The sequence below is a fragment of the Solanum tuberosum genome, unplaced genomic scaffold (genome assembly GCF_000226075.1).
Source record: "Solanum tuberosum cultivar DM 1-3 516 R44 unplaced genomic scaffold, SolTub_3.0 scf00191, whole genome shotgun sequence".
In the NCBI taxonomy this organism is placed as follows: domain Eukaryota; kingdom Viridiplantae; phylum Streptophyta; class Magnoliopsida; order Solanales; family Solanaceae; genus Solanum; species Solanum tuberosum.
Window position 1 is genome coordinate 939,806 of NW_006239117.1, and position 23,894 is coordinate 963,699.

General features: G+C 34.7%; 2 protein-coding genes across 2 annotated transcripts; one reads left to right on the top strand and one right to left on the bottom strand.

Annotated features, from left to right (window-relative positions):
* Window positions 1-1,471: 1,471 nt before the first annotated feature.
* Window positions 1,472-4,864, top strand: LOC102592256 (receptor-like protein 12). Its single transcript, XM_006355172.2, has 2 exons — window positions 1,472-4,454; window positions 4,573-4,864. Exon 1 carries the CDS (start codon window positions 1,495-1,497, stop codon window positions 4,441-4,443), a length of 2,949 nt encoding a protein of 982 aa, XP_006355234.1. The 5' UTR covers window positions 1,472-1,494; the 3' UTR covers window positions 4,444-4,454; window positions 4,573-4,864.
* Window positions 4,865-9,325: 4,461 nt separating this feature from the next.
* On the bottom strand, window positions 9,326-23,278 carry LOC102592598 (uncharacterized aarF domain-containing protein kinase At4g31390, chloroplastic). Its single transcript, XM_015312245.1, has 15 exons — window positions 22,747-23,278; window positions 22,158-22,364; window positions 19,935-20,024; window positions 19,697-19,843; window positions 19,088-19,252; window positions 18,833-18,973; window positions 18,574-18,753; window positions 15,810-16,005; window positions 13,286-13,413; window positions 12,687-12,758; window positions 11,033-11,145; window positions 10,827-10,925; window positions 10,052-10,100; window positions 9,906-9,975; window positions 9,326-9,799 (listed from the first exon to the last, which is right to left on the bottom strand). The coding sequence occupies exons 1-15, from the start codon at window positions 23,011-23,013 to the stop codon at window positions 9,735-9,737; spliced, it is 1,989 nt and encodes a 662-aa protein (XP_015167731.1). The 5' UTR covers window positions 23,014-23,278; the 3' UTR covers window positions 9,326-9,734.
* Window positions 23,279-23,894: the final 616 nt, after the last annotated feature.

Consider the following 23,894-nt stretch of genomic DNA (forward strand, 5'->3'; position numbering starts at 1 on the left):
ATATATATATATATATATATATGTCAAATGGAAAAGTCCAAGTATATAATATATAATATTCAAGATTGGGACTTTGTCCCAATCTTGAATATTATATATTATAGTTGGCCCTAAACTCTCTTTTATAATATAGTAGAATTTACGCAATTTTTAAATATAATAAAAACAAAAAAAAAAGAGAAATAAATTAAAATGGACCCAATATATGTTATTTTTGTTGTCTAAACTCTCTTTTATAATAAATATATAGTAGAATATATATATATATATATATATATATGTCAAATGGAAAAGTCCAAGTATATAATATATAATATTCAAGATTGGGACAAAGTCCCAATCTTAAATATTATATATTATAGTTGGCCCTAAACTCTCTTTTATAATATAGTATATAGAATAGAATATACAAGAATTGAACCAAAACTATTGCCCAGCAAAATACCATTACTTATTAATGTCTTGACTGGCTATGAACTTGTAATTGTATTATATTGTAATAATCTAACAGAAATGGTTTGCCATCAAAGTCATATGACCTATTATCGGCGGTCTGTTTCAATTTGTTTGTCTTATTTTTTTAAGTTCGTTTAAAAAAGAATATATGTTTCCTCTTTTATCAACTCTCTAGTTTCAACTTTCCACGTGACATATTTAAAATCACAAAATTAAAAGACATTTTGATATATTCTACTTATCTTGAGTTTAAGACCATAAAATTTAAAAGTCTTCTTTATTTTTTAAAATTCCGTACAAAGTTAAAACCGGACAAACAAAGAGAGTAGCATTTTGCTTGTGTTATGTTTCTCAGTTGCATGAGGCAGAACAATAACTCATTTTGTAACGTACCACATGTATATTTCAATTTTAAATTTAGTAAGAATCGTATAGGTTAGGTTATGACTTAGTTTTTAGCTCATTTCAATAATCTGCTTTAGCCCAAGTTCAGCCCAATCTGTCCGTTTGATACTCCTAGTTTTTTTTTTATGACAAGGGAAACCTGCAGCCGCTATCCTTTGGGTGCGCACAGGGTAAACCCCTGCTCCTATGCAATAGCTCGCAAACCACATAGGAGAGATAACCCTAGGCAAGCCCGGTGCAATGAGCTCGACCCAGAAGGCAAACCCCTTGCTTTCACTGGCAAGGGGTTTCGAACTTCAGACCTCCGACATGGAAGTTCCAAGCCCAAACCACTGGACCACCCCCGAAGGTCCGTTTGATACTCCTAGTTGCACCTATTCTTTGCTACTACTGTGTAATTTCATTGGAAGAAACTTTTTCTATGGTTGTTAAACGAGTTGGGAATTTTCTTTTTAGAAAGATAAGTACACATTTGAAAAAATATTAAAATAGTATTAGTGGTAGACTGGTAGCAAAGTTGTGTGACTTAATAAAGTATTAGCTTTTGTGTTGATTGATAATAACGCATTATTGATCACACTGTATGTATATAAATATATGGGGTACAAGTTCCTAGCTAGTTAGATATATTCAATGGAGTACCAAAAATTGCTAATAGCTTTCTGCTTCTATTCACATTTTATACTTTTTGTCCATCAATCTCAGCTTACATATGCTGGGCAACATCTCTGTGCCCGCGATGAAGCTTTTTATTTGCTTCAATTTCAGCAAGGCCTCACAGTTGATCTTAGTGGTTATGACTGTGACTATGAGGCCCGAGCTAAGACTTTGTCTTGGAATGTTACAGGAGATTGTTGTCAATGGGATGGTGTTACTTGTCATGGATTTACTGGTCACGTTATAGGACTCGATCTTTCTTGCAGCTTTCTTAACGGAACCATTAATACTAACAGCAGCCTCACAAAACTTAGTCATCTGCAAAGACTCAACCTTGCTTTCAACAAGTTGAGTAACTTTCCACTTGGGGATAGCATTAGTGAACTCGAAAGTTTGACATATCTCAATCTTTCGCATTCAGTACATATGATAGGGGAGAAGCAGATACCACAAGTATTATCCAACTTGTCTAAATTGGTTTCACTTGACCTCTCCTCGTATTACACTGAACTCAAAGTTGATCGAAAAACCTTCAGAAGTTTGCTTCAAGACTTGACCAATTTGGAGGTACTGTTGCTTGACAACACGGATGCACCATTTGAGTTACCTAAGAATCTTTCTTCTTCCCTTAGGTACTTAAGTCTTGAAGGAACCGGCATGTTTGGGAACATAAGTGAGTTTCAGATATTTCATTTACCAAACTTGCAAGTGCTGAGATTGGGACAGAATCCTTTACTAACAGGCACTTTGCCAAATTTTAATCGGAGTTCCAATGGAAGAAGTGTCTTAGAGTTGGACTTTTTTTCCACTGGTATTTCTGGGAAGGTACCCGATTCAATTGGTAATCTCCATTCTCTTTGGTATTTGAACCTCCAGAATTGTCATTTATCCGGCTCGATTCCAGAATCCATTGGCAATCTCACTGCAATCAGAGAGTTGATACTTTCAGAAAACGACTTCACTGGTAATGTTCCCTCAACTGTCTCAAAGTTAAACAAACTCGTTCGTTTAGATCTCTCTTCAAACTATTTTCGAGGCTCAATTCTAGAATACATTGACAATCTCACTGCAATCACACAGTTGACAATTCCAGATAACAGCTTCACTGGAAATGTTCCCTCAACTATCGGAAAGTTGAACAAACTTAACTACTTATCTCTCTCTTCCAATTATTTTGAAGGCTCGATTCCAGACATCTTTGCCAACTTTTCAGAGCTATCTGCTTTAGTTTTTGACACTAACAATTTCACTGGTTCATTTCCCTGTTCAATTGCAACCTTGACTAGCCTTGTGAATTTAGAGTTGCAAAACAATTTACTAACTGGTTCACTTCCCTCTAATATAAGCGGATTTCAACAACTACAAGCACTTGATTTGTCCTTCAATTATTTCACTGGCACAACACCCCCTTCGTTATTCCTTCTTCCAAGATTGGTTTCTTTACATGTTCAACGCAATCAATTAACCGGGAAATTGCCAAATGTGCTCAAGAGGAGTTATCTAGGATACGTACTATACCGTAGCATTGATCTTTCATACAACAAGCTGCAAGGTGAAATCCCCAATGCGATGTTATCTATGAGCATGGGTAAGCTGGATCTCTCTCATAACTTCCTCACAGGCTTTGAAAAACAAGAATGGCACTCAGAGTACTTACAATACCTTAATTTGGAGAACAATTTTCTTCAAGGGCCTTTGCATCTATCCTTTTGTGACATGTATAGTCTTGAATTCCTCATTTTAGCTCGGAACAATTTCAGTGGTTCAATCCCGGGATGTTTGGGTAACTCCAGTATCTCCATTTCTGCTTTAGACTTGCGAATGAACAATTTGCATGGAGAGATACCAAGATTCTTATCTACAGGGTTACAATATCTTGGTTTATATGGCAATCAATTGGGGGGACAAGTCCCGCGATCCTTGGTTAACTGTACAAGCTTGGAAGCTCTTGATTTGGGGAACAACAAGATAAATGACACGTTTCCGATATGGCTGCAGAAACTACCAAACCTACAAGTTCTGATTCTGAAATCGAATCTCTTTCACGGTCCAATTGGTGATTTGGAGTCCGAGTTTCCATTTCCTGAGTTACGAATCTTTGATCTTTCCTTCAATGGGTTCACTGGAACTTTGCCATCTAATTTTTTCAAAAGTTTTAGAGGTATGATGGATGTGGATGAAGAAAAAACAGGAATTACTCGCTCCTACAAAGGGTCGACCAGGCCTTGTACAAGCATAAATCGATGTCGAAGAGATTACCTTTACCACTTTAGTTTGGTGATAAAAGGTAATGAGTTTGATATGAGAATCACGTCAATTATGACGAGTGTTGATATATCAAGCAACAGGGTTGAAGGATATATTCCAAATTCCATTGGAAATCTGAGCTCACTTGTGTTACTCAACCTGTCTCACAACAGCTTCCGTGGTCATATTCCTGCAGAATTTGCAAAGTTGCAACAGCTCGAAGCATTAGATCTCTCATGGAACAAACTCATTGGAGATATTCCTGATCCATTGTCAAGTTTGACATTTCTTGAGGTCTTAAACCTTTCCTACAATCATCTGGCTGGACGCATTCCTCTTGGGAAACAGTTCAATACATTTCCAAATGATTCGTATTGTGGAAATCCTGATTTATGTGGATTTCCACTATCAAAGGAATGTGGAAACAGTAATGACTCACCACTTAAACACGATGATGATGATGATTCATTTTTTGCGAGTGGGTTCACATGGCAAGCTGTGGTAATAGGTTATGGTTGTGGTATGATATTTGGATTGTTGATGGGAGGTCTCATGTTCCTACTGGAAAAACCAAAATGGTTTGTGAACTTTGCTGAAGATATTGCTCAACAAATTGCTGCTAAGAAGCGAACAAGGCAAAAGAAGAGACGCCAAAGACATGGTTTAAGAATGAACTAGCAATATACCAGGTATGCATTAAAACCTTTAGTTTTGAATCAGGAACAACACTACAGAGGTTGTTGGATAACTATATGTCAACTGTTTTTATTTTTTCCTAAATATTCAAAACTTAATCTGTCTCTGCAGAGGTTGCTGGAGAGTTGGACAAGTTTATTAGCAAGTTAGTGCTGATGTTCTGGCAAATAGCAATGGATGCATCTGTTTGTTCACTTTATGTGCCAAATACGTATGTAAATGTTACAGTTGATTTCTGTTTGTATGGTTCTTACATGTTGTTTTGTAACGTATTGTATTATATTGTATTGTATTGTATTGTTAGTACAACAATATGAATCCTGTATTATCTACTAGATGAGTCAAGCCCGTGCTTAGCACGAGCTCAACATTAAGGTGATTGAAATCTCTTTTCTTACTTGTATCTTTTCAATTTGTACTTCTTTCTACATTCAAGAAACTAAAGTTAACTATCGCTATTTTCTAATCATTAGTACACATCGAGTAGAATATATCAAGAAATAGAGTACCTATAGTTTGCTAGTGAAAAATCCATATTCTGCATTTTTTAGGCCTTAGAGAGCATCACATTACCGAGATAAGAATTCTCTTTATATATATATAAGATTTAATTGAACAAAATAAATCATGAAGTCATAATAAAAAGAAACAGTTACACTTTTTAAATAAATAATAGTGTTGTGTAAATTGCGACAATGAAAATAATAATAATAATAATAATAATAAGGACAATGTTCCACCTCTAATTGAGTAATATTTCTATATTGTTAAACAAAATAATTGTATAACATTAACAGTTAACAACTTTAATTGCATAATATCAAATGTTTTTGTTCAATTACATATATTAGTTCAGCATTGTGGTTTTGATCCTAGAACAACCAATTTTTATTTATTTAAAGAACTTAAGAAAGTGATATTAAAGCGAATATTAATTAGATAGCTCGATTTTGTCAAACCATACTAGTTTGTCAGTTACTCTATTTTGTATAATCAAATTTAGAACTTTAGAATTTTTGACTTATGGTTGTTTTATCAACGCCCTAACCCAAAAAGACATATTTAATGTTATGTTATTTATAATCTTGATATATACATATACTATACACAAAATCTTACGTGATACAATTCGACTTTTTTTGAATTTATATTTATAAAATTAAAAATATATCTCTATTATTCGATATGGTTATAATTTATACGAACACTAATAATTTTGTTAAGTGAAATCTAATATCAATTCAATTCGATTGGTGGAGTCCGTTTTAAAGAAACATTAACACTCAAGGGCGTCTCAATAAAATTAGTGGCCTAAAACCAATTATAATAAGAGATCTTAAATATATAAATACACAAAAAATTATTAATTTTGAATTTATTTTTTTAGTTCTTGTATACTATTTGTTTTTAGTACATATTCTTAAAAGACATTAAGTGTATAAATTCACATAATAATATTATTGTTTATAAGAGTAAGGACTAGTTCTAGTTAATAAGAGGTTAAACATTTGTTTGTAATACATCACATTGGATGTTGATTTAAAAACTTTAAAAATTAATATGAAGATTTGAATTGTTTAATTCAAAGTTCTAAAATATTCTTGATAAAAAGTAAATATTTTTTCTCAGTTCTAATTTTTTTTTTATAATTTATAATGTTCAATATTTGTTTTAAGTGAAATTAAAATCATAAATTCACTATTAACAACCCTATAATTGTAATTATATGCCCCGAGGACAGAAAAACAACTTTTTCTGAAGGCATTTCTTTCTTTGCATGATATTATATTATACAAACTGTCAGCTATTTTTTAATTTTGGCGGTAAGCGAAGAACCATTGATTCTTCAATTTTGAATGAAATAATAGTCACATACACACATGATTGCACTTTTTCACGAGTTCCACACTATAACTATCGGCCTACCTGAATTATCAGGTGCATCTAATAGTTAGCAAAAAAAAATTGATAGTTCAAATATGTATTGGACCATTAACTTATTTTGAATTGCGCACAGGAAATAGAGTTGTGATGCATTCAACAAAAACAAAGAAGATGGGTGTTGGTGGGGCTCACTTGCAAGAAGAAATAACTATGGACATCCTTAGTAAGTTACCAGTGCGGTCACTTCTTCGATTCAAATGTGTTTGGATGACATTGATCTCCGATCCTTACTTTACCGTGAAACATCTCAATCATGCCAAGAATAACCAAAATTCCCAAAAAATTCTTGTTAGCCAAGGGTATCCTCTTGAGTGCAAGACCTTGTATTGTTCTTATTTATCGTTAAACTAACGGGATGAGGAAGTACAAGAACTTGATTGGCCTTTTAGCAGTAAACCAATGGATCACATATTACTTTGTTGTTACGATAGCTTGGCTCTTATTGAGGTTCGTAATTATCGTGATTATAAACACCCATACTTCTACTATGGAACCCCTCCACAAGAGAATCAATAGTACTTCCCCATCCAAAACTTTCACTGGAGGAAAGCATTAGTACTTTGGGATTGGGATATGACTCAACTAACAATGATTATAAGATCCTTAAGATTGATAAAGAGTCGTACAATGAAATTCTAGCTTTGAAAAGTGGTTCCTGGAAATTAACGAATAAACATCCCACTGGAATTCACCCAATGTTAATGTCTACAGACTCTCTGGTATTTGTTCATGGGGCATTTCATTGGGTTGGTTAGTCAAGAAGATGTTTAATGATTTCATTTAGTATTTCAGATGAGGTGTATAGAGAAATACCGTTTCCTACTAGTTTTTGGGACATGGTATTTCAGTATTGAGAGATATGCTTTGTGCTTATTCTTGTTATAAGTCTCATACAGAGTACATTTTTAAGATTTGGGTGATGAAAGACTATGTCAAAGAATCTTGGACTGAATTGTTTAGTGTACAAGATATCGGTCTTTACTAAATCGTACCAAAATATAGGTTTTCAGATGGTGAGGTGCTCCTCTACTGCGAATTATTGAAACCTTATTCTTGTGTCTTTAAGACATCCAAAGGAACATATGGATTATGGCCTCAATCTGATGAAGTTCAGAAAGGATTCGTTTACACAGAAAGTTTGTTCTTCCCGAAAGTAATTAGTTAGTATTTGCTTATGTATGAACAGGTCACTCTTTTTTATGGTAATCATGTTACAACCTCTTATGTGTTTTCATATCATAAATTGAACTCTCTGGTGCAGTGTAGTTGGATGCAGTAGTATTCTTTTGCTTGTAATATTAACTAAACAGAGATGCACTTGAAACAAACCAGATCAACGAACAAAAGTATCGAACCAGACTCATCTCACTGTGTACTCGAACAACATAATACAAACGAAACAAAGGAAGAATAAACCAGTGAACATCTTAAAACAGAACTAAGGAATATTAGCCAGCAATTAGTAGTACCAACTTGACTCTCTTAACACCAGAAAGAAGCCAATAAAGATGCAAACACAGGTATACAACTCCGAAAAAAAAGGAGAAAACAGATGAAAGGCACAGAATTCACCTATGACCATGTGAACGCTGAGGACGTCCAGCAAAGTTAATTGAGTCCAACGGATGACACCTTTCAACAAGAAAGCTCAAGAACCATGCTGGAAATATGCACCAAAACTGAGGTGTTATAGACCTGGAAAAACAGCTCAGGATGCCTAGACCAAGAACCAATTTACAATCCCACGCGAGTAAGCAAGTAGGACATCAAAGAGGTCCTTACAACAACAACAACAACATTCCCAGTGTAACCCCACAACTGGGGAAATGTCTAAGCTCAGATTCGCACACATGACCCAGGAGAACAGAACTTGACACTTCATTAATAGTGTGGTAATTTAAGTAGTATTTTGGATGTAGGAAGAGTTTTATCGTAACTATAGTGTTTTAATGTTACCAGGTGCAAATGTGTCATAGATTGTTAAGAAAACTTGAAAATACAATATTTTTCTAATGATATCTAAAATGCATTAGAAAGAAATAGATAAAAACCTGGAAACTAAAACTTTACTGACAGTCAAATTGAGAACTATAAAAGAGGAGAATCTCAGTAACTCGGCCATCTGAACTTTCACCTTGTTGGTAAGGATTCGATTCCCCACCTTGTAATCCTCTCTCCATTTACCCTTCCCCTACCCCCAAATTAATAAAAAAAGAAGAAAAAAAAAAAAGGAGAACTATAAAAGAACCTTAGTAAGACTTCAGATTACTTCATGTTACCATATGCATTTGTGTCTTGTCTTAATAGGTTGTCAACAATTACACATATGGACTTGCATTTGAATAGAGATACAAATTAATAATTTAATACTATCTAAGTACTTGGTAAATAATAAGGTATATAATAAGATACTCAATACTTTGAATTCAGAGTTTCTCACACAAGTGTATTTCTCAACAAACTAATGTGTTGTTTTTACTCTCTTTTTCAATCTTAGATTTAAATGTTATGTGATGCAACTTAATTTTCAAATTCCCATTTGACAATACTAAAATAAATTACGAGCATAGATTTCCCAAAGTGATGTTAAGTTATTTATTTTTCAAGATTTCATCTGAGTTTCAAAATTAATTAAACTTGAGCATTAAAGGATACTATATTATATAGAAAATATATTACCGTCCAAGATGGAGTAACATTTATCTTACAAAAAGAGTACTTACAACATATCACTCCTCTTATATTCAGTGAAAAAGATGTGCAGGCACCAAGTTTATACATGCCAAAAGGCTTATTATCTGCAGAACAGAAGTGACAAGGGGATTTGGACTCAACACCTATGCGTCGGATATAACAGGTGCCAGGGTAACAAGATCCTGCTCAATGATTGACATTGCAATGGGCATTTCAGACAATAAAATCAAGAACAATAAGGGTTCGATTTCTGAATGTCCACAAGTAGAAACCAATTGTATGTTTAAGTTAAGGTAATATGTTTTCAGCAAACAAGAACTGTATAAGAATCACTGCTATACATGATGCTATCTTTTCGATAGGTTTGTTGCATCATACCTGTGGAAATGTGTGCTATTGACATGAATTTCTCATTTTACACTACTTTCATCTCTTTACTGCTTCACCGTATACTATACAAATATATTTACCCAAGACTTTGCAGATTCTAGATTCCACCTCGATCCCATGGGAAAAATGTGATCAAGAGCCGAAGAAATAAAGGGAAAGAAGGGGGAAGGGGCGAGGAAGAACTCAACTTTACATCATGATAACAGATTGAAATATCATTGGTCGAGAAATGCACCAGAAGGGGACTATCTGTCTGATAATACAGAGGAACTCCATGAAAGCAATATATCTCGAGCAACGGATGGTAAGTCTGAAAAAATTTAAGACATGTAAAGCTCATGATCAATCATATATTATGAAATGTATGATCTACCTATTTAACTGGAAGGAAGACTCTATGAACAATGGAAGTGTACCTTGGGCTAGTTCCATAGCCATTGAAGGTACATCTACCTGGTCTTCAAGCAGTCTATATACATCAACTACCTGCAAGAGACAATCACATTAGAATTATGCATCTTCTTGGCATAAGACAACTATCTATCTATCAGATATTACATACTTCTTGAATGTGAAGCTTGGAGTCTTCGGTCAAAGCAAGAAGAAGCTTCCTGCGAATTCCTTCGTCAATTATGAAAAGTCGAGCTCCATCCTTGATTGTGCCAGTGAGGTCTAACTTCTGTTCATTCTTCAAATGATTGCTTGCTCCTCTGAAAAAACAAACCAGAAAATGTGAAAAGTTACACATAACAGTGGAACAGGATAATGCGAAAGGTATACTACGTCAAACAGTAAAAAAAGGAGTGCCAAGAAGTACCTATTATTCCCTCGAAATGCAGGGTTTTTGCTCAGTTTCGTGACATTTTCCTTTGCAAGAGATATTAGGTTTTCCAGTCGTTTCCACTGGAAGAGACCATCTTTGAACAGAACCTAACAAGTGAAGCAGAGAAAACAATAACCGCGAGGCAACCAAATAAACTCAACAGCTTGCACAGGAAACTGTTTCAGAGATGTGCCATTTGTTTAAGCTAATCAAGGATCCCTCGGTTTCTTCTTTCTTTTAGTATTTGTTCCTTTTCTTTTTGTAAGTGTTGGGAGGGGAAAGGGCAGTTAATGGAGGATGGATACTTCCAACCTAGATGAATGAAGTCATATTGATTATTAGGGTAACTCCAGATCCAGAATGAATAAGATTTCACAATGTATCTCTAGAATATCTATGTGCTAATTGATGTTGAAGAACAGCCTAGACTCAATCAGACACTCTTTCAAAAAGTTTCCCTCTTGATTCAACTGTCAATCCAACTACTATTGAAAAAAAAAAAAAATCCTATCATCTGCGAATTCCTTCGTCAATTATGAAAAGTCGAGCTCCATCCTTGATTGTGCCAGTGAGGTCTAACTTCTGTTCATTCTTCAAATGATTGCTTGCTCCTCTGAAAAAACAAACCAGAAAATGTGAAAAGTTACACATAACAGTGGAACAGGATAATGCGAAAGGTATACTACGTCAAACAGTAAAAAAAGGAGTGCCAAGAAGTACCTATTATTCCCTCGAAATGCAGGGTTTTTGCTCAGTTTCGTGACATTTTCCTTTGCAAGAGATATTAGGTTTTCCAGTCGTTTCCACTGGAAGAGACCATCTTTGAACAGAACCTAACAAGTGAAGCAGAGAAAACAATAACCGCGAGGCAACCAAATAAACTCAACAGCTTGCACAGGAAACTGTTTCAGAGATGTGCCATTTGTTTAAGCTAATCAAGGATCCCTCGGTTTCTTCTTTCTTTTAGTATTTGTTCCTTTTCTTTTTGTAAGTGTTGGGAGGGGAAAGGGCAGTTAATGGAGGATGGATACTTCCAACCTAGATGAATGAAGTCATATTGATTATTAGGGTAACTCCAGATCCAGAATGAATAAGATTTCACAATGTATCTCTAGAATATCTATGTGCTAATTGATGTTGAAGAACAGCCTAGACTCAATCAGACACTCTTTCAAAAAGTTTCCCTCTTGATTCAACTGTCAATCCAACTACTATTGAAAAAAAAAAAAATCCTATCATAGATTGTTAGCAGTGGTCTCAAAGGACCAGAATCACCTTAACTTTGGATAAACTGTATTGTGGGAAAATTCGGTGGACCAAGTTGTAATAACCATTACAAAATTCAAAAGTTTGGGCTGAAGTTGGACTAGATACCCAAATACTACAAATCTGCCACATGACAAGTCTTGTTAATTTCTTTCATTTTCTGACCCTAGTTTGATCTCGGCAAATCATTGAAAGGTAGAAGAAACAAAGCCTAGCAAGGCAAAAAGCCACAACTAGCTGCTGTCTATTGTTAACAACCACCATCCAATCACTGATGATACTACAGCAAAAGGCTGAAAACTATCCCAGAAAAGTGACTTCAATGACTTTCCTATTTACGGTCAGAAAAAAGTCATCCGAATGACTTATTGACCAGATAACTGATGACACAGTATGGTTTAAGAGGTTGACCACTTTCTCACAATAGAAATAATATTGTCTCTTGAGCTGGATAAGGCATGAGTTAGTTATCAGGAGGTCTGTAGTTGACCTTCAATCTGAACTGATCCATCAGAAAGAGTGCTAGCTGCAAAGGCACGGATTATATTGAGCAGATTGGATCCATTTTCTCCAAGATAAACTTTAGATCCATCAAGGTTGGTCCCTTTTCTACCGATACTTTCTACCGGTTGCCTCTGGATTTACAATTCTCATAAACTAAACAAATTACCATATATAATACATGTTGCAACTATCCTTGACCTAACTACAGTAATTTTAATCGTTACCCTTTTTAGAGTTAAATTCGACACTGATTTCCAGAAAAAGTTAAGAAGTCAAAAGTTAAGTATATCATAACTGCCGAGCCATTGTCCCCAAACACGTCGGGTCAGGTAAGCCGTAGAACTGGACACACCATTGTTTAGAAATGTCTCAGAATGACGTCATTTACTCAAGCAACTCTTTGCATTCATCATATAGTTACTTTAAATAACTTAAAGAACTATCTGAGGCCTTAATTTTACACTTGTTGAAGAGTAATATATAAAATATCTCGCATGTCAAATACAACATCAATAAAAAGTTTAAAGAAGGTCGAACAAGAGGTTAAATAGAAAATAGTACGCTCTTCATAAAGCATGATAAAACAAAGAGATCATTAACCAACCTGTATAAGGCGTTCCCGTAAAGCTGGGTTAGGATCTGTTAGGAGACGTTTTGCCACATAAGGATAGGCGACCTGATTTGATGCTCATGATTATCAATAGCATAAACATAAGAAAAGTGTGCAAAATAGCATGCATAAATAGTAATATTACTAGAATCAAATATTTTCAGCACAATGCCTCATATTATTTGACGTGTCACGACAAGAATAGGTGTGTACCTAAAACCAAAATAGCCTTATGATTCATCGCTTATTTGCATTGGCCTTTAGCCTTAATTGCTACACTGCGTTAAAAGCAGAGTAGAATACAGAATGTGCTTCATTAGAACTTTCAAGGGGCCATGAGTATGAGCTGAAGTCTACTTTAGTACAGGAGTAATACCAAATTTCAAAATATTTTCCAAGCAGGTCTAGGTTTCCTTTTTGTCATCAAACTTAATGCATGTGGATCAATGCGTTAAATTTTATTCAAATGATTAGCGGAAAAGTTTCTCTGGTTTTCCGACCAACAACATTACCAGATGGCTTATTAACGAGGACAAAATAGTAAACAAACATTTTTTCTCAGAAGTTGCAAACTGAAAAGCCAGCTGTTTTACCTCTAGAAACTTGAAACCAGGCTCCAGGGTCAAACAAATGCCTTCTTGAGTCAATAGAGAACGAATGACAAGAGAAAACCTTTCTGGTATTCGAATAGGATAGTTGTAAACTAGTTGATTGAATTTGCCTGCAGCGAGAATATTATTTACAATGTTAGAAAACAATTGAACTTTCTCTGGTAGCATTTGCATCATAGTTCTAAATTGATAAATCCAGGTGTCTTCAAACAGCAAAGCATAAACAATTACTGGTGCAGTCCTAATTAGTGGAATTGATCGTCACAAATGCCAATTATAAGAACCAAATAATGGTAAAGAGATTTTTTTATTCATCAGGACTTACTGAACTCAAATTAGGTTAACAACTTATGCCTCAATGTAGTCAATTTGTAGTTGGACAAATAGGATAGTTAGCAAATCACTTTGCATATTTCATAAAAGAGTTTGGGTTTGGGATTTAGGAGATTGAATCTCCATATATAAAAATTTGGGTTTGGGATCAAACATTGTATAACATAATGCTGATTTCTATGTGGATATTTTTTCCATTCTCAAAAAATATCCACATAGAAATCAGCATTAAATTATACAATGTTTAATTACTCCTTTTTGCTTTCCTTATAAATATTACATGCATAAGATATGTGGGAATCTGTGTAAATATTTTAAACGAGGTAAATGTGAAATAAAAATGTGGATATTAGTAATACGCGGATTAAAACTACTAAATTGATGAAAGCTAACCCTCATAATAGGAAGAAAATTTCTAATTTGTAATATATCAAACTAGATATTCAAAAAGAAATAATCAGCATTACTAATCCTGGCATTACTAATCTCTACATCAATGACCCCTACGTAACTTGTCAATAGAACAATATAAGGATCTGAATGCCCATAGTATTCAACTCAATCAAGCTCCTAGGTGTGGAGATGATGCATGAGAAGCTCTGTGGCTGGAAGAGTGACAGAATAGAAGGTATAGCTGCAACTTTCAGGCTGAAGATATAAATTCTGTAGTTTTATTGATTAAAAGAAAGGTTTTGGTTCAGTAATTTTAGTATTTTGAGGACATGACAAATGATGAAAATTAGGTGGAACATCAAGAATAAGGGAAGAGACAAAATGAGTAAATCAACAGAGCATAGGCAATATTTCTGAAGCTTCATTCACTCCCAGAATAAAACACATCAGGCATGTAAACAAGTATGTCATGATTATAAGTTTAACCGATATTATGTGGTTTTGCAACCAGAACAACCCTCAAGCCAGCTAACAAGATTTTTCACTTTTCCTTATTACTCAATCTCTATAATAAGTCTAATAATGCTTATTTCTAACGAAGAAAAACAGATTAGTAACCATAACAGTCTGCAAGGTCACTGTCAGAGCAGTCTAACAATGTGAGAGTATCACTCATATGTATTATAAGGTTTCTGCTGAATATAGAATCCCTTCAGAGCTGTATTTTTCACGATACCTAATTTCTTTAAACCTATAAAGTAAAAATGTATGTTATATTGGAAAATGTTTTTTCAGGGAATTAAGTGGTTTCCTCACTTACTTTTCAATGTTTGATTGGTGAATAACAAATACTTTGTAAAACAATATTCAATAAAGATTCATAATAATGTCAATTGGATAGTGTTTTATCGAGTATTAAAGATCGATAATGATAGAGTAAGTGTTGGTTATAGCAAGTGACATGGACTAAGAATTGGATTATTGTTAAGGAAAATTACTTCCACCTTTAATTGAAGTCAACTTCCCCCTTTTCCTAAAAATATTTTCCAGTAAACAACCACTACAAAATGACTTCTTCGTGGAATTTTCCAATTACCAAACACACCTAATTCCATAATGTTTTCTCAGTCAACAGCTTGATCAGCAAAACAGAAGAGTATAATATATATCCTTGCATCACATGAATTAGGCAATGGGGCAGGTTGCAGCTCAAATATCCAGTCAAAAGACCGCCTCATCTCTAAAAACTGCAGTGTTCCAAGTGAAGCTACAATTATAATATTACAGCCCATACCCCAGGCCAAGATGCTGTGTGGTATCTACTCTCTTCCTGGTCAAGGATGCTAATCCAGTAAAATGAATTGATAGAATGATGCAAGCATGCACCAGTCAAAGCATGAAATATCTTACTTTAGAAATACTAAGCTCACATTAGTAGATTATCAATTTCTACAATGGACAGTATCGAAAGAAGGAAAAGGTTACGAAAAACAACCATAGCTTAATCTCTATCTTGGTGCAACAAAGTGTGCTGCAAATTTTAGGTGTCATAAGGATCTGAATGGTGAGAGCTTGTTGTTTAGGGCATCAGTCATCACAATGTCTATCGTTCTTAGCTGCTTTTTTTCGCATATCTACTAGTGCCAACTTCAAAGGGCATAATAACCAAGTAAGGGGCTACACAGGAAAAAGCACAAAATTTCTAGAAGTTGGGAGCAGGGTGCAATTAACAGGATCAGGAGCAAAGTGAGTCATTAACAAAGCTAGTCATTCAAGGTACCTGTAACACTTCTGAAATTAAAGTCGGCAAGTCCTTTTTCAAGCGAGTTTTGCCATATTGCTTCTAATGCTGGAACAATTGGGGCAACATCAGTTCCACTAGCTAGGAATCCCAGCCTGGTAAAATCATTTGCCATCTCAGCATAGTCCTCATTCACCGCATGGACAACAGCATCAATCAGAATCTGTTTATTTTGCTGAAAAGAGAAGACAGACAGATAGAATCAAAATTGCAGGCCAACTGGAAAATAGACAAGTAGCTCTGGGCAATTATAGATGTTGAAAGTAAGGAGAACTGATAATATCCCATAGAACTCTTGATTCAGTGAACTTAACTAGGAGAATCTTGGAGGGTACAACAACAACCTGGGGAAGGTAGGATGTATGCATACCCTAATTTTGGAGGGTGTTTCATTATATTCACAAGGATACCATAAAATATTTTGTATCTACTAACCCTGTTTGTTTAAGAGAAAATTTTATTTTATTTTGAAACAGAAAAGATAAAAGAGAACAATTATTTAACATATCGTACATCTACGTTGCTCGGACTCTTCAAAAATGTCGAATGATGCATATCGGATACTCCAAAAGTAGTGCATTTTGGTGAATCCGACACAGGTGCGGCAACAGTTTTGGAGAGTCCGAGCAACATAGTCATACATACATAAGACTCCAAAATGAGAAGCTGTTCTTGTACATTATTCCTCAAACTAATTTCAAGAGAGGTATCTCTTTTCACATGGTACCACAGTCCCTATAATCTTGGTAAAGATTTAAGTTACTTTTGCCTACTGCAGGGTGGTCTTGTGTCACCCACCCGGTGAAGGTTTTCTTTCTTTTCTATGTTTTACTATCCATGCCTCCTTAGTTCCCGGTGATTGTTCTGACAGCTAGACACCTTTTTCTGGTGACCATTGTGGCAGCATACGTGCCCCTTTCGATGACCATTCTGGCAAAATTGTGTTTCTTTTCAATGGACGTACTAGCGCACTACTTTTCTAGCCCCTATTTTGGTGACATTTCAAGCTAAACACCTCTTTGCAAAATTGAAGTTTGGGTTCTGAACGGAAGAAGTATTCTTCGTTTCTTCTTTTTCATGATATTAGACTTTGGGTAATGAGTCCCTTCTCTAAATATTAAATTTCAGGTCGTTCTACTCAAAATCTTCTTCTCTTCCTTCTCTTCATGCTATCAAGTTTAGGTATTGAGTTCCTCTAGCATTGAATTACAGGCTACTGTTTTGGAAAATCTTCCTCTCTTTTTCTTCATGAAATCAGAGTCCAGATAGAGTCCCTCGTCTGAACATTTAATCTTCGGTCATTATTCTGGAAAAATCTTCTTCTCTTCTGATTTTCTTTACCATAGTTAAGGCATTGAGTCCCTCCTCTGAATTTCATCTGAACAAAGACTTAAAGCGACAATAAACAGATTGGAACTAGAATGAACCTGAGGATTTAGGTGAAATTCAGTAGAATAGCTCGCTAGGTACCTCCTGGCTACCCCTAGTCTTCTATTCTCTACACCTCCTCATATGGATTCTTCCAATTCAAAAAGTTGAAGCACAAAATAACCCAAATAGAAAGCAGGACTAATCCCAGTTTGTAGATAGAAGTCAGCAAAGCCTCTAACACCAAGAACCTTCCCCTTTCACATTAATGATCATTCTCTTGGTGAGGCTCACAGGTCACAATACAAATATCACCTGAACACTACCTTCCTGATTGATATAATTAACTTCAGTATGCATCATATCTTGTAATACATCTCTCATGATTCAGTTTGCATCGGAAGGAAAGACATTGAAGATTTTCAGCACATTGACTCAAGTTTCTCATAGGAAACTCTGTTTTTTGAGATTCAGTTTGCATCGAAAGGAAAGACATTGAAGATTTTCAGCACATTGACTCAAGTTTCTCATAGGAAACTCTGTTTTTTGAGATTCAGTTTGCATCGAAAGGAAAGACATTGAAGATTTTCAGCACATTGACTCAAGTTTCTCATAGGAAACTCTGTTTTTTGAGATTCAGTTTGCATCGAAAGGAAAGACATTGAAGATTTTCAGCACATTGACTCAAGTTTCTCATAGGAAACTCTGTTTTTTGAGATTCAGTTTGCATCGAAAGGAAAGACATTGAAGATTTTCAGCACATTGACTCAAGTTTCTCATAGGAAACTCTGTTTTTTGAGATTTCTAGCATAACATTGTAATATTATTATCATCATCACATATATCATCAAAGAAGAAATGACTATGCAAAGCCACAAGGAAGACTATATTCATAGTACATTCAAAATAGAAAAGGGGTGTTCTTCTTTCCATTTCCCTTTACAGCGGTTAAAAGAAAGGGCCTGCAACCACTTTGCAGAATCTAGACAACCCTATACAACCAAGCTGATATTAACCAACATGTTCTACATATCAACTTTACCCAATAATCAGCAATTACAAACCCTCAATTCTCACCTTCTTCAGAGTTTCATAATTTACAAATACCTCAAACTTATGTAGTAATACATGCATTTTATTTGGGCATGCAATAACTTCGGGTCAATGACAGCAAATTTGACCTCCTAACTTCCGATTTAGATAATCTATGGAGGATAAATACATGACCATATGTTAGTCTAAGACCATAATAGATTGCCGGGGATTCCTTGTGACCTGTATTTGGCATGCTCATTGAACACACATACACATAAAGTCAATCACATCAGGCATCATTTAACTAAATACCAGATATACAGACGATCCATCAAATTACCTGACTGAGCACAGCAACATTGCCAAAGTCCACATAGGCAATGCGTCCATCACGCATAGCAAAGATATTCCCAGGGTGAGGGTCCCCATGAAATAGGCCAAATTCGAGGAGCTGCCGCAAGGCTGCACTAACTCCAACAGTTAAAAATCCATCTATATCAATTCCTTCATCTCTGATTGCCTAAGTCACAAGAATGACGATGTATTAATACAAGGAGGACATCCCAAAGCACACTTTGAGGAAAACTAAAGATCCACACCTGTGGGTCAGTGCACCGAATTCCATCAATCCACTCCATCACCAAAACACGTGAACCAGAAAGCTGTCTGTAAACCCGAGGTATTTTAACAGTAGGGTCATCTTTGAAATTTTCCAAGAAGTCTTCGATATTACGAGCTTCCTAGAAAGGAAAAAGAAGAGGGATGATTACAGAACACAAACATTGAAAGACTTCCAAAATAAGCAAAACTTCTTTCCCCATTCAATTTGCAAAAATAGGAATGTGCAGCACTACCAAGGTATAATCCAACTCCTCCAATAGCTTCTCACCAAATTCATCAACTATAAGCTCAGCATTACACCCCAGTTTCTGTAGACTGATGCCATTCAAGAAGGAAGCTAGAGTGCGGAAGAGAAAAAGATCTCTGTAGATGATAGGCTCTATTTGCGGCCTTAGCACCTAAAAGGAAAGAGCAAACCCCAATTATGAATACCACTGCATCATATTGTTAAGTCAATTCTTTGAAGCTTCTAAGAACAGCCAGATGCTTCAAATGAGATGCAGATATGTATATGAAACTAGCATAAAAAAGGAATGATTAGATAACACACATGATTTCTCTATGCACATTTGTGTCGAGTGTGAAATATTGGACCTTAACAAATCTAAAAAGCTTTACTACTTGACTATGTTCAATGGCCATCCAGATATTTTTCAGCTATTTATGTAGTGGGCAATCGTCTTATGACTGTTACTAGTTCTGCATCAGGTGTTCTCCAAATGACTATAAAGGAAGGTCAAATGTGTGGTGACACATTGATGATATGGTAAAAGGCTTCAAGACTTGGCAGTAAAATTGGTCAACAGAAAAGAAAGAGTGCAAGCAAGCAGGAAATGGTCAACCTTTATGGCAACTTCTTCCCCTGAAGCACGTAAAGTAGCACGGTATACTTGACCCAAACTTGCAGCTGCAATAGTTTGTGAAGAAATTTTGCTGAAAACAGCTTCAAGAGGCTGGCCCAATTCCTCTTCTATGATGTTAAAAGCAACCTACATCATTGTCAATGATTTCTGATCAAAGGAAAAGTGTTCAATGTAACAAAAGCATGCATCACCTGCACCTCACTTGTCATCTAATTACCTGATTAGGAAAGGCAGGAACATCATCTTGAAGAATGCAAAGTTCATTCATGTAATCTTCTCTGATAATATCAGGCCTGTTCGCAAGCACCTGTAAGAAAGAAATAACAGATAACTAATCGGAAGAAATACATGCATGTATGCTATTGCAAAAAATCGAGAGAAAAACAGAGACATAGTACAATATATATAATATAATAAACAAGATTTCAGAACAGAAGTATAAATGAGCAAGAAATTAGGTAAGCTAAACGTGTTGAAAATTGCTTTTGTTAATGCAGATTTACTAGAATATTAAGTTGTTTAGTTGCAGGAGTAAACTTTGTTAAAATTAAGTAGTTTAGTTGAGATAGTTTAGGTTTTTGAATTTTATTCTACAGATTTTCTGTTTTTAAGTTGGCTATTTAGACCCTCTGTGTGTAATAATAATTGAGAGACAATTTCAATCACTTCTAGTATTTTTGCTGCTCTACCATCTTTTGAAAAACCAATAGTGGTATCGGAACTTCTATCGGATCATGAGTTCTTCCTTTCCATTGATCTTAATGGATCTGTGTTCATTGAAGAACTCTCAACCACTTTTAACCTCCATACTTATTTTAACTCATGCTTATTTTTAACGTATGAGCCCTATCTTTAACCCTTACTAATTTTTAACTTTTGGGTCCCAATATCAATTTGTAACCCATGCTTCCTGCTGTTTTCAACCAACAACAAAATTTTAAACTGTTTTTAACCAATAACTGTTTGGACCCATACACATTTATCCATACTTATTTTAATCATGACAAGCATCAATATCTCTTTGAATAACCCACAAATCTTCATTTGTGAAAATTATAAATTTGATTAGTGAAGTTCAAGTCTTACTTTGAATCGTATGATTTATGGGATGTTGTGAAGGAAGAAAAATCCTTACAACAACTTTTTGCAAATCCTACAATTGTCCAAATTAAAACATTTTCAAAAGAGCTTTTGGATAAAATAATGTTGTTGTCAAAAGAAGAAAAAAGGAAGAAGAAATAGTCGGGTTACAAAAGTATATGCAAATTCATAGATGCTCAAAACAATCCTAAAGCACGAACAACAGAAACAAAATTGAGGAGCAACTTTTTAAAATTGCAGCAACAGAAGCAAAGGAGGAGTGTTGAAAATTGTTTTTGTTACTACATATTTACTAGAATATTAAGTGGTTAGTTTAGTTGAGATAATTTAGGTTTTTGAATTTTATTCTGCAGATTTTCTGTTTTTAAGACAATTTTAATGACTTTTAATAGTTTTGCTGCACCACCATCTTTTATAAAAACCAACAAAGCAGAGCTAAGCAAAAAGAGTTGTAAGTCTATTTAAATAATATACCTTTGCCTGCAGAGAAAACAATACAATAAACAAATAACTATTGCTGCTGAGAACAGAGAAATCAAAAGGAAATTACATCTAAGCCTAAGTGCACATTCTTGGAAATTATCACATATTATGTTTGTACAAGAAATATAAGATGACCAGGAAGCATTAATTTGAACTCAATTTTACCAAAGAGGTTTAATTTCTTAATATTTAGTTGCACCCTATTGCCAATGCGTCTAGCTCTTCCAATTGTCACTGGTATTGACTATATCTCTGTAAAATAGAAATTTTCCATTGTTCCTCTAAAGTTAGGATTATCGTGTATTCATCAAGCAATATTTATTTCTGCAATGACCCTTAGAAGTGCTAAATGTGTTTGGAGGTATAGTAATAAGCCACTGAAGGTTTCACCATTTTCAGTCGATGTGCACATAATAGTGATCCAATAAAAGACTTCTGTTTGTGCCCAAAAAACGACGAACACTAGTAAAGAGGATATCAGACTTAAAATCATGTTGCTGAGTCATCCTAAAGTAACTTTTACTGTCTATAGGAATTTCCAGCCAATGGAGTGTGAAATACTTCTTTACTACACAATTTCAGCAATTTATAGCATTTCTACAGTCTTCAACTCTATGTTTGCACAATGTATATTCTTCTGATAACAGTTTGTTTCATGGTTAACTGGCATTATATATCTTCTTTGGCTATACACGCTAATACAGAATCATTTTCCAGTTTAAGATTCCAAAGTCTAAAATTTCCAATTAGAGCAATACTCATCCACAAAAAATATAACAACAAATTCACTTATCTTATCAAAAAAAAATATAACAACCAATTGTTCTTGAACTTCAGAAATTTAAAAACACCAAACCTGTCCTGCTTTGATGAAAGAAGGTCCCAAATCACACAACAACTTCCTCAGCTGCCGAGCACGGAAAGGAACAACTTCTTCGTCACGACCCACCAAATAATCATACACCAGTGTAGTCCAGTAAATCCCCAAACTCCAAACAATCTCTATTCCTCTACCAACCAAAGAAAAAATCTGTCCTCTTGACTCTAGCACCTTGTTTCTCACCTAAAAACCCAATGTTTGCATCAAAAACACAAATTTCAAATAAACCCACATAAAAATGAACTTAACTTTCCAATACATCCACAAAAATTTAACCAATAATATAGCAAATAATTGAGAAGTAACTCACATACTACACACTTAACTTCCCCATAAACCAACAAAAGTTACCAAAGAACTCAAATTTACATGTTCCAGACTTCTTAGGCAAAACTAATTCCACATAATAAAAACTTGATTTTCTGCACAAACCCACAAAAATTATCAAAGAAAACTAGCAAAATAACTACCAGGAGGCTATTCACATACCCCCAAATCAATTTTCCAGCAAACAATATACAAACAAAAAAACCCAAAAAAACTAGGAAGTAAGTAATTCTCATACAGATTCTGGAGAATACTTCCGGAATGGAATGCAAACTCCACGTTCAATATCAAGTTGCTCCAAAGCGCTAGTCCTAGAAATGTCCTTCACTAGCAAAGCAGTTTTCTCCGACGGAGTCTGTACAGTAGAAACACTACTTACTGCACAAATCTTAGTCGATAAAGATCGATTTTTTTTAACTGTATTCAACAGTTTCCTTCTGTTTTTGTACTCAATTGATAATGAGGTTATTGATGAATACAAGCAACTAGTACAAACTCCCTCCATTTTTTCCCTTTATTTTCTCAAATCAAGAAGATGAAATAGTGAAATTGAAGAGTGGATTTGGGATTTTTACATATAAATTATGGATTAAGAAGAAATTTTGATTGAAAAGTGTATGTGGTTGTCTATATGACCACAAATTTGTGTGTATATATTTGATGATGATCAGAATTTAGAAATATGGAAACTCTGAAGTAACAAACTGAGCTGTCTTATGAGTTGTACAGTATGCTTCAAGTGTTTTTTGTTTCTCTCATTTTGTAGGGTGTTTTTAGTTTTTTGACTTTTGTGTGGTAGGAAAAAGAAAGAAAATCAGTTAGAGTTTCTCTTTAATTTAATAGGAGTATATTCTTTTTGGTAGGCAATATTACAAATAATTCTTTTTTTAATCTTAAATTAGAAAAAAAGTATGTTACATGTGGCACAATTATTACCTTATCCATTTTAATTTGTTTTGCTCATTGAATTAGGATCAACAAAATTAGTAATAAGGTTATCTGAAGAAAGTGGAAGTGACTTTTATGGCGAGCAAGATGAGGGAAGCGATATTGAAATAATTGGAGCGTGTAGAGAGGAAGTTTGTTAATGCTCCAATGAGAAGGTGCGAAAGGTTGGTTGTAGGGTACGCGAAAGGGTAGAGGTAGGAGTAAGAAGTATTGAGGAAATATGATTTGACAGAACATGACACAACATTACAACTTCATATTATTGAGGATATGACTTTAGATAAGAATGAATGAATATCACGCATTAAGGTAGAAAGTTAATAAGGATAGAGTGTTGTCTTACTTTGCGAAGGTTTAGATTTGTTAGTGCATGCCGTAGTACTACTCGTACTTTTTAGTTCTTGCCATGTGTTATTTATTATGTTTCGATTATCACAT

Coding starts and splice junctions, on each gene's coding strand:
- LOC102592256 (XM_006355172.2), top strand. CDS start 1,495: ATGGAGTACCAAAAATTGCTAATAGCTTTCTGCTTCTATTCACATTTT.
- LOC102592598 (XM_015312245.1), bottom strand. CDS start 23,013: ATGGAGGGAGTTTGTACTAGTTGCTTGTATTCATCAATAACCTCATTA. Junction 19,844..19,934: donor TTCCTGCCTTTCCTAATCAG/GTAATTAGATGA, acceptor ACAATGATGTAG/GTTGCTTTTAACATCATAGA. Junction 18,974..19,087: donor AGGAGTTGGATTATACCTTG/GTAGTGCTGCAC, acceptor TTTCCTTTCTAG/GAAGCTCGTAATATCGAAGA.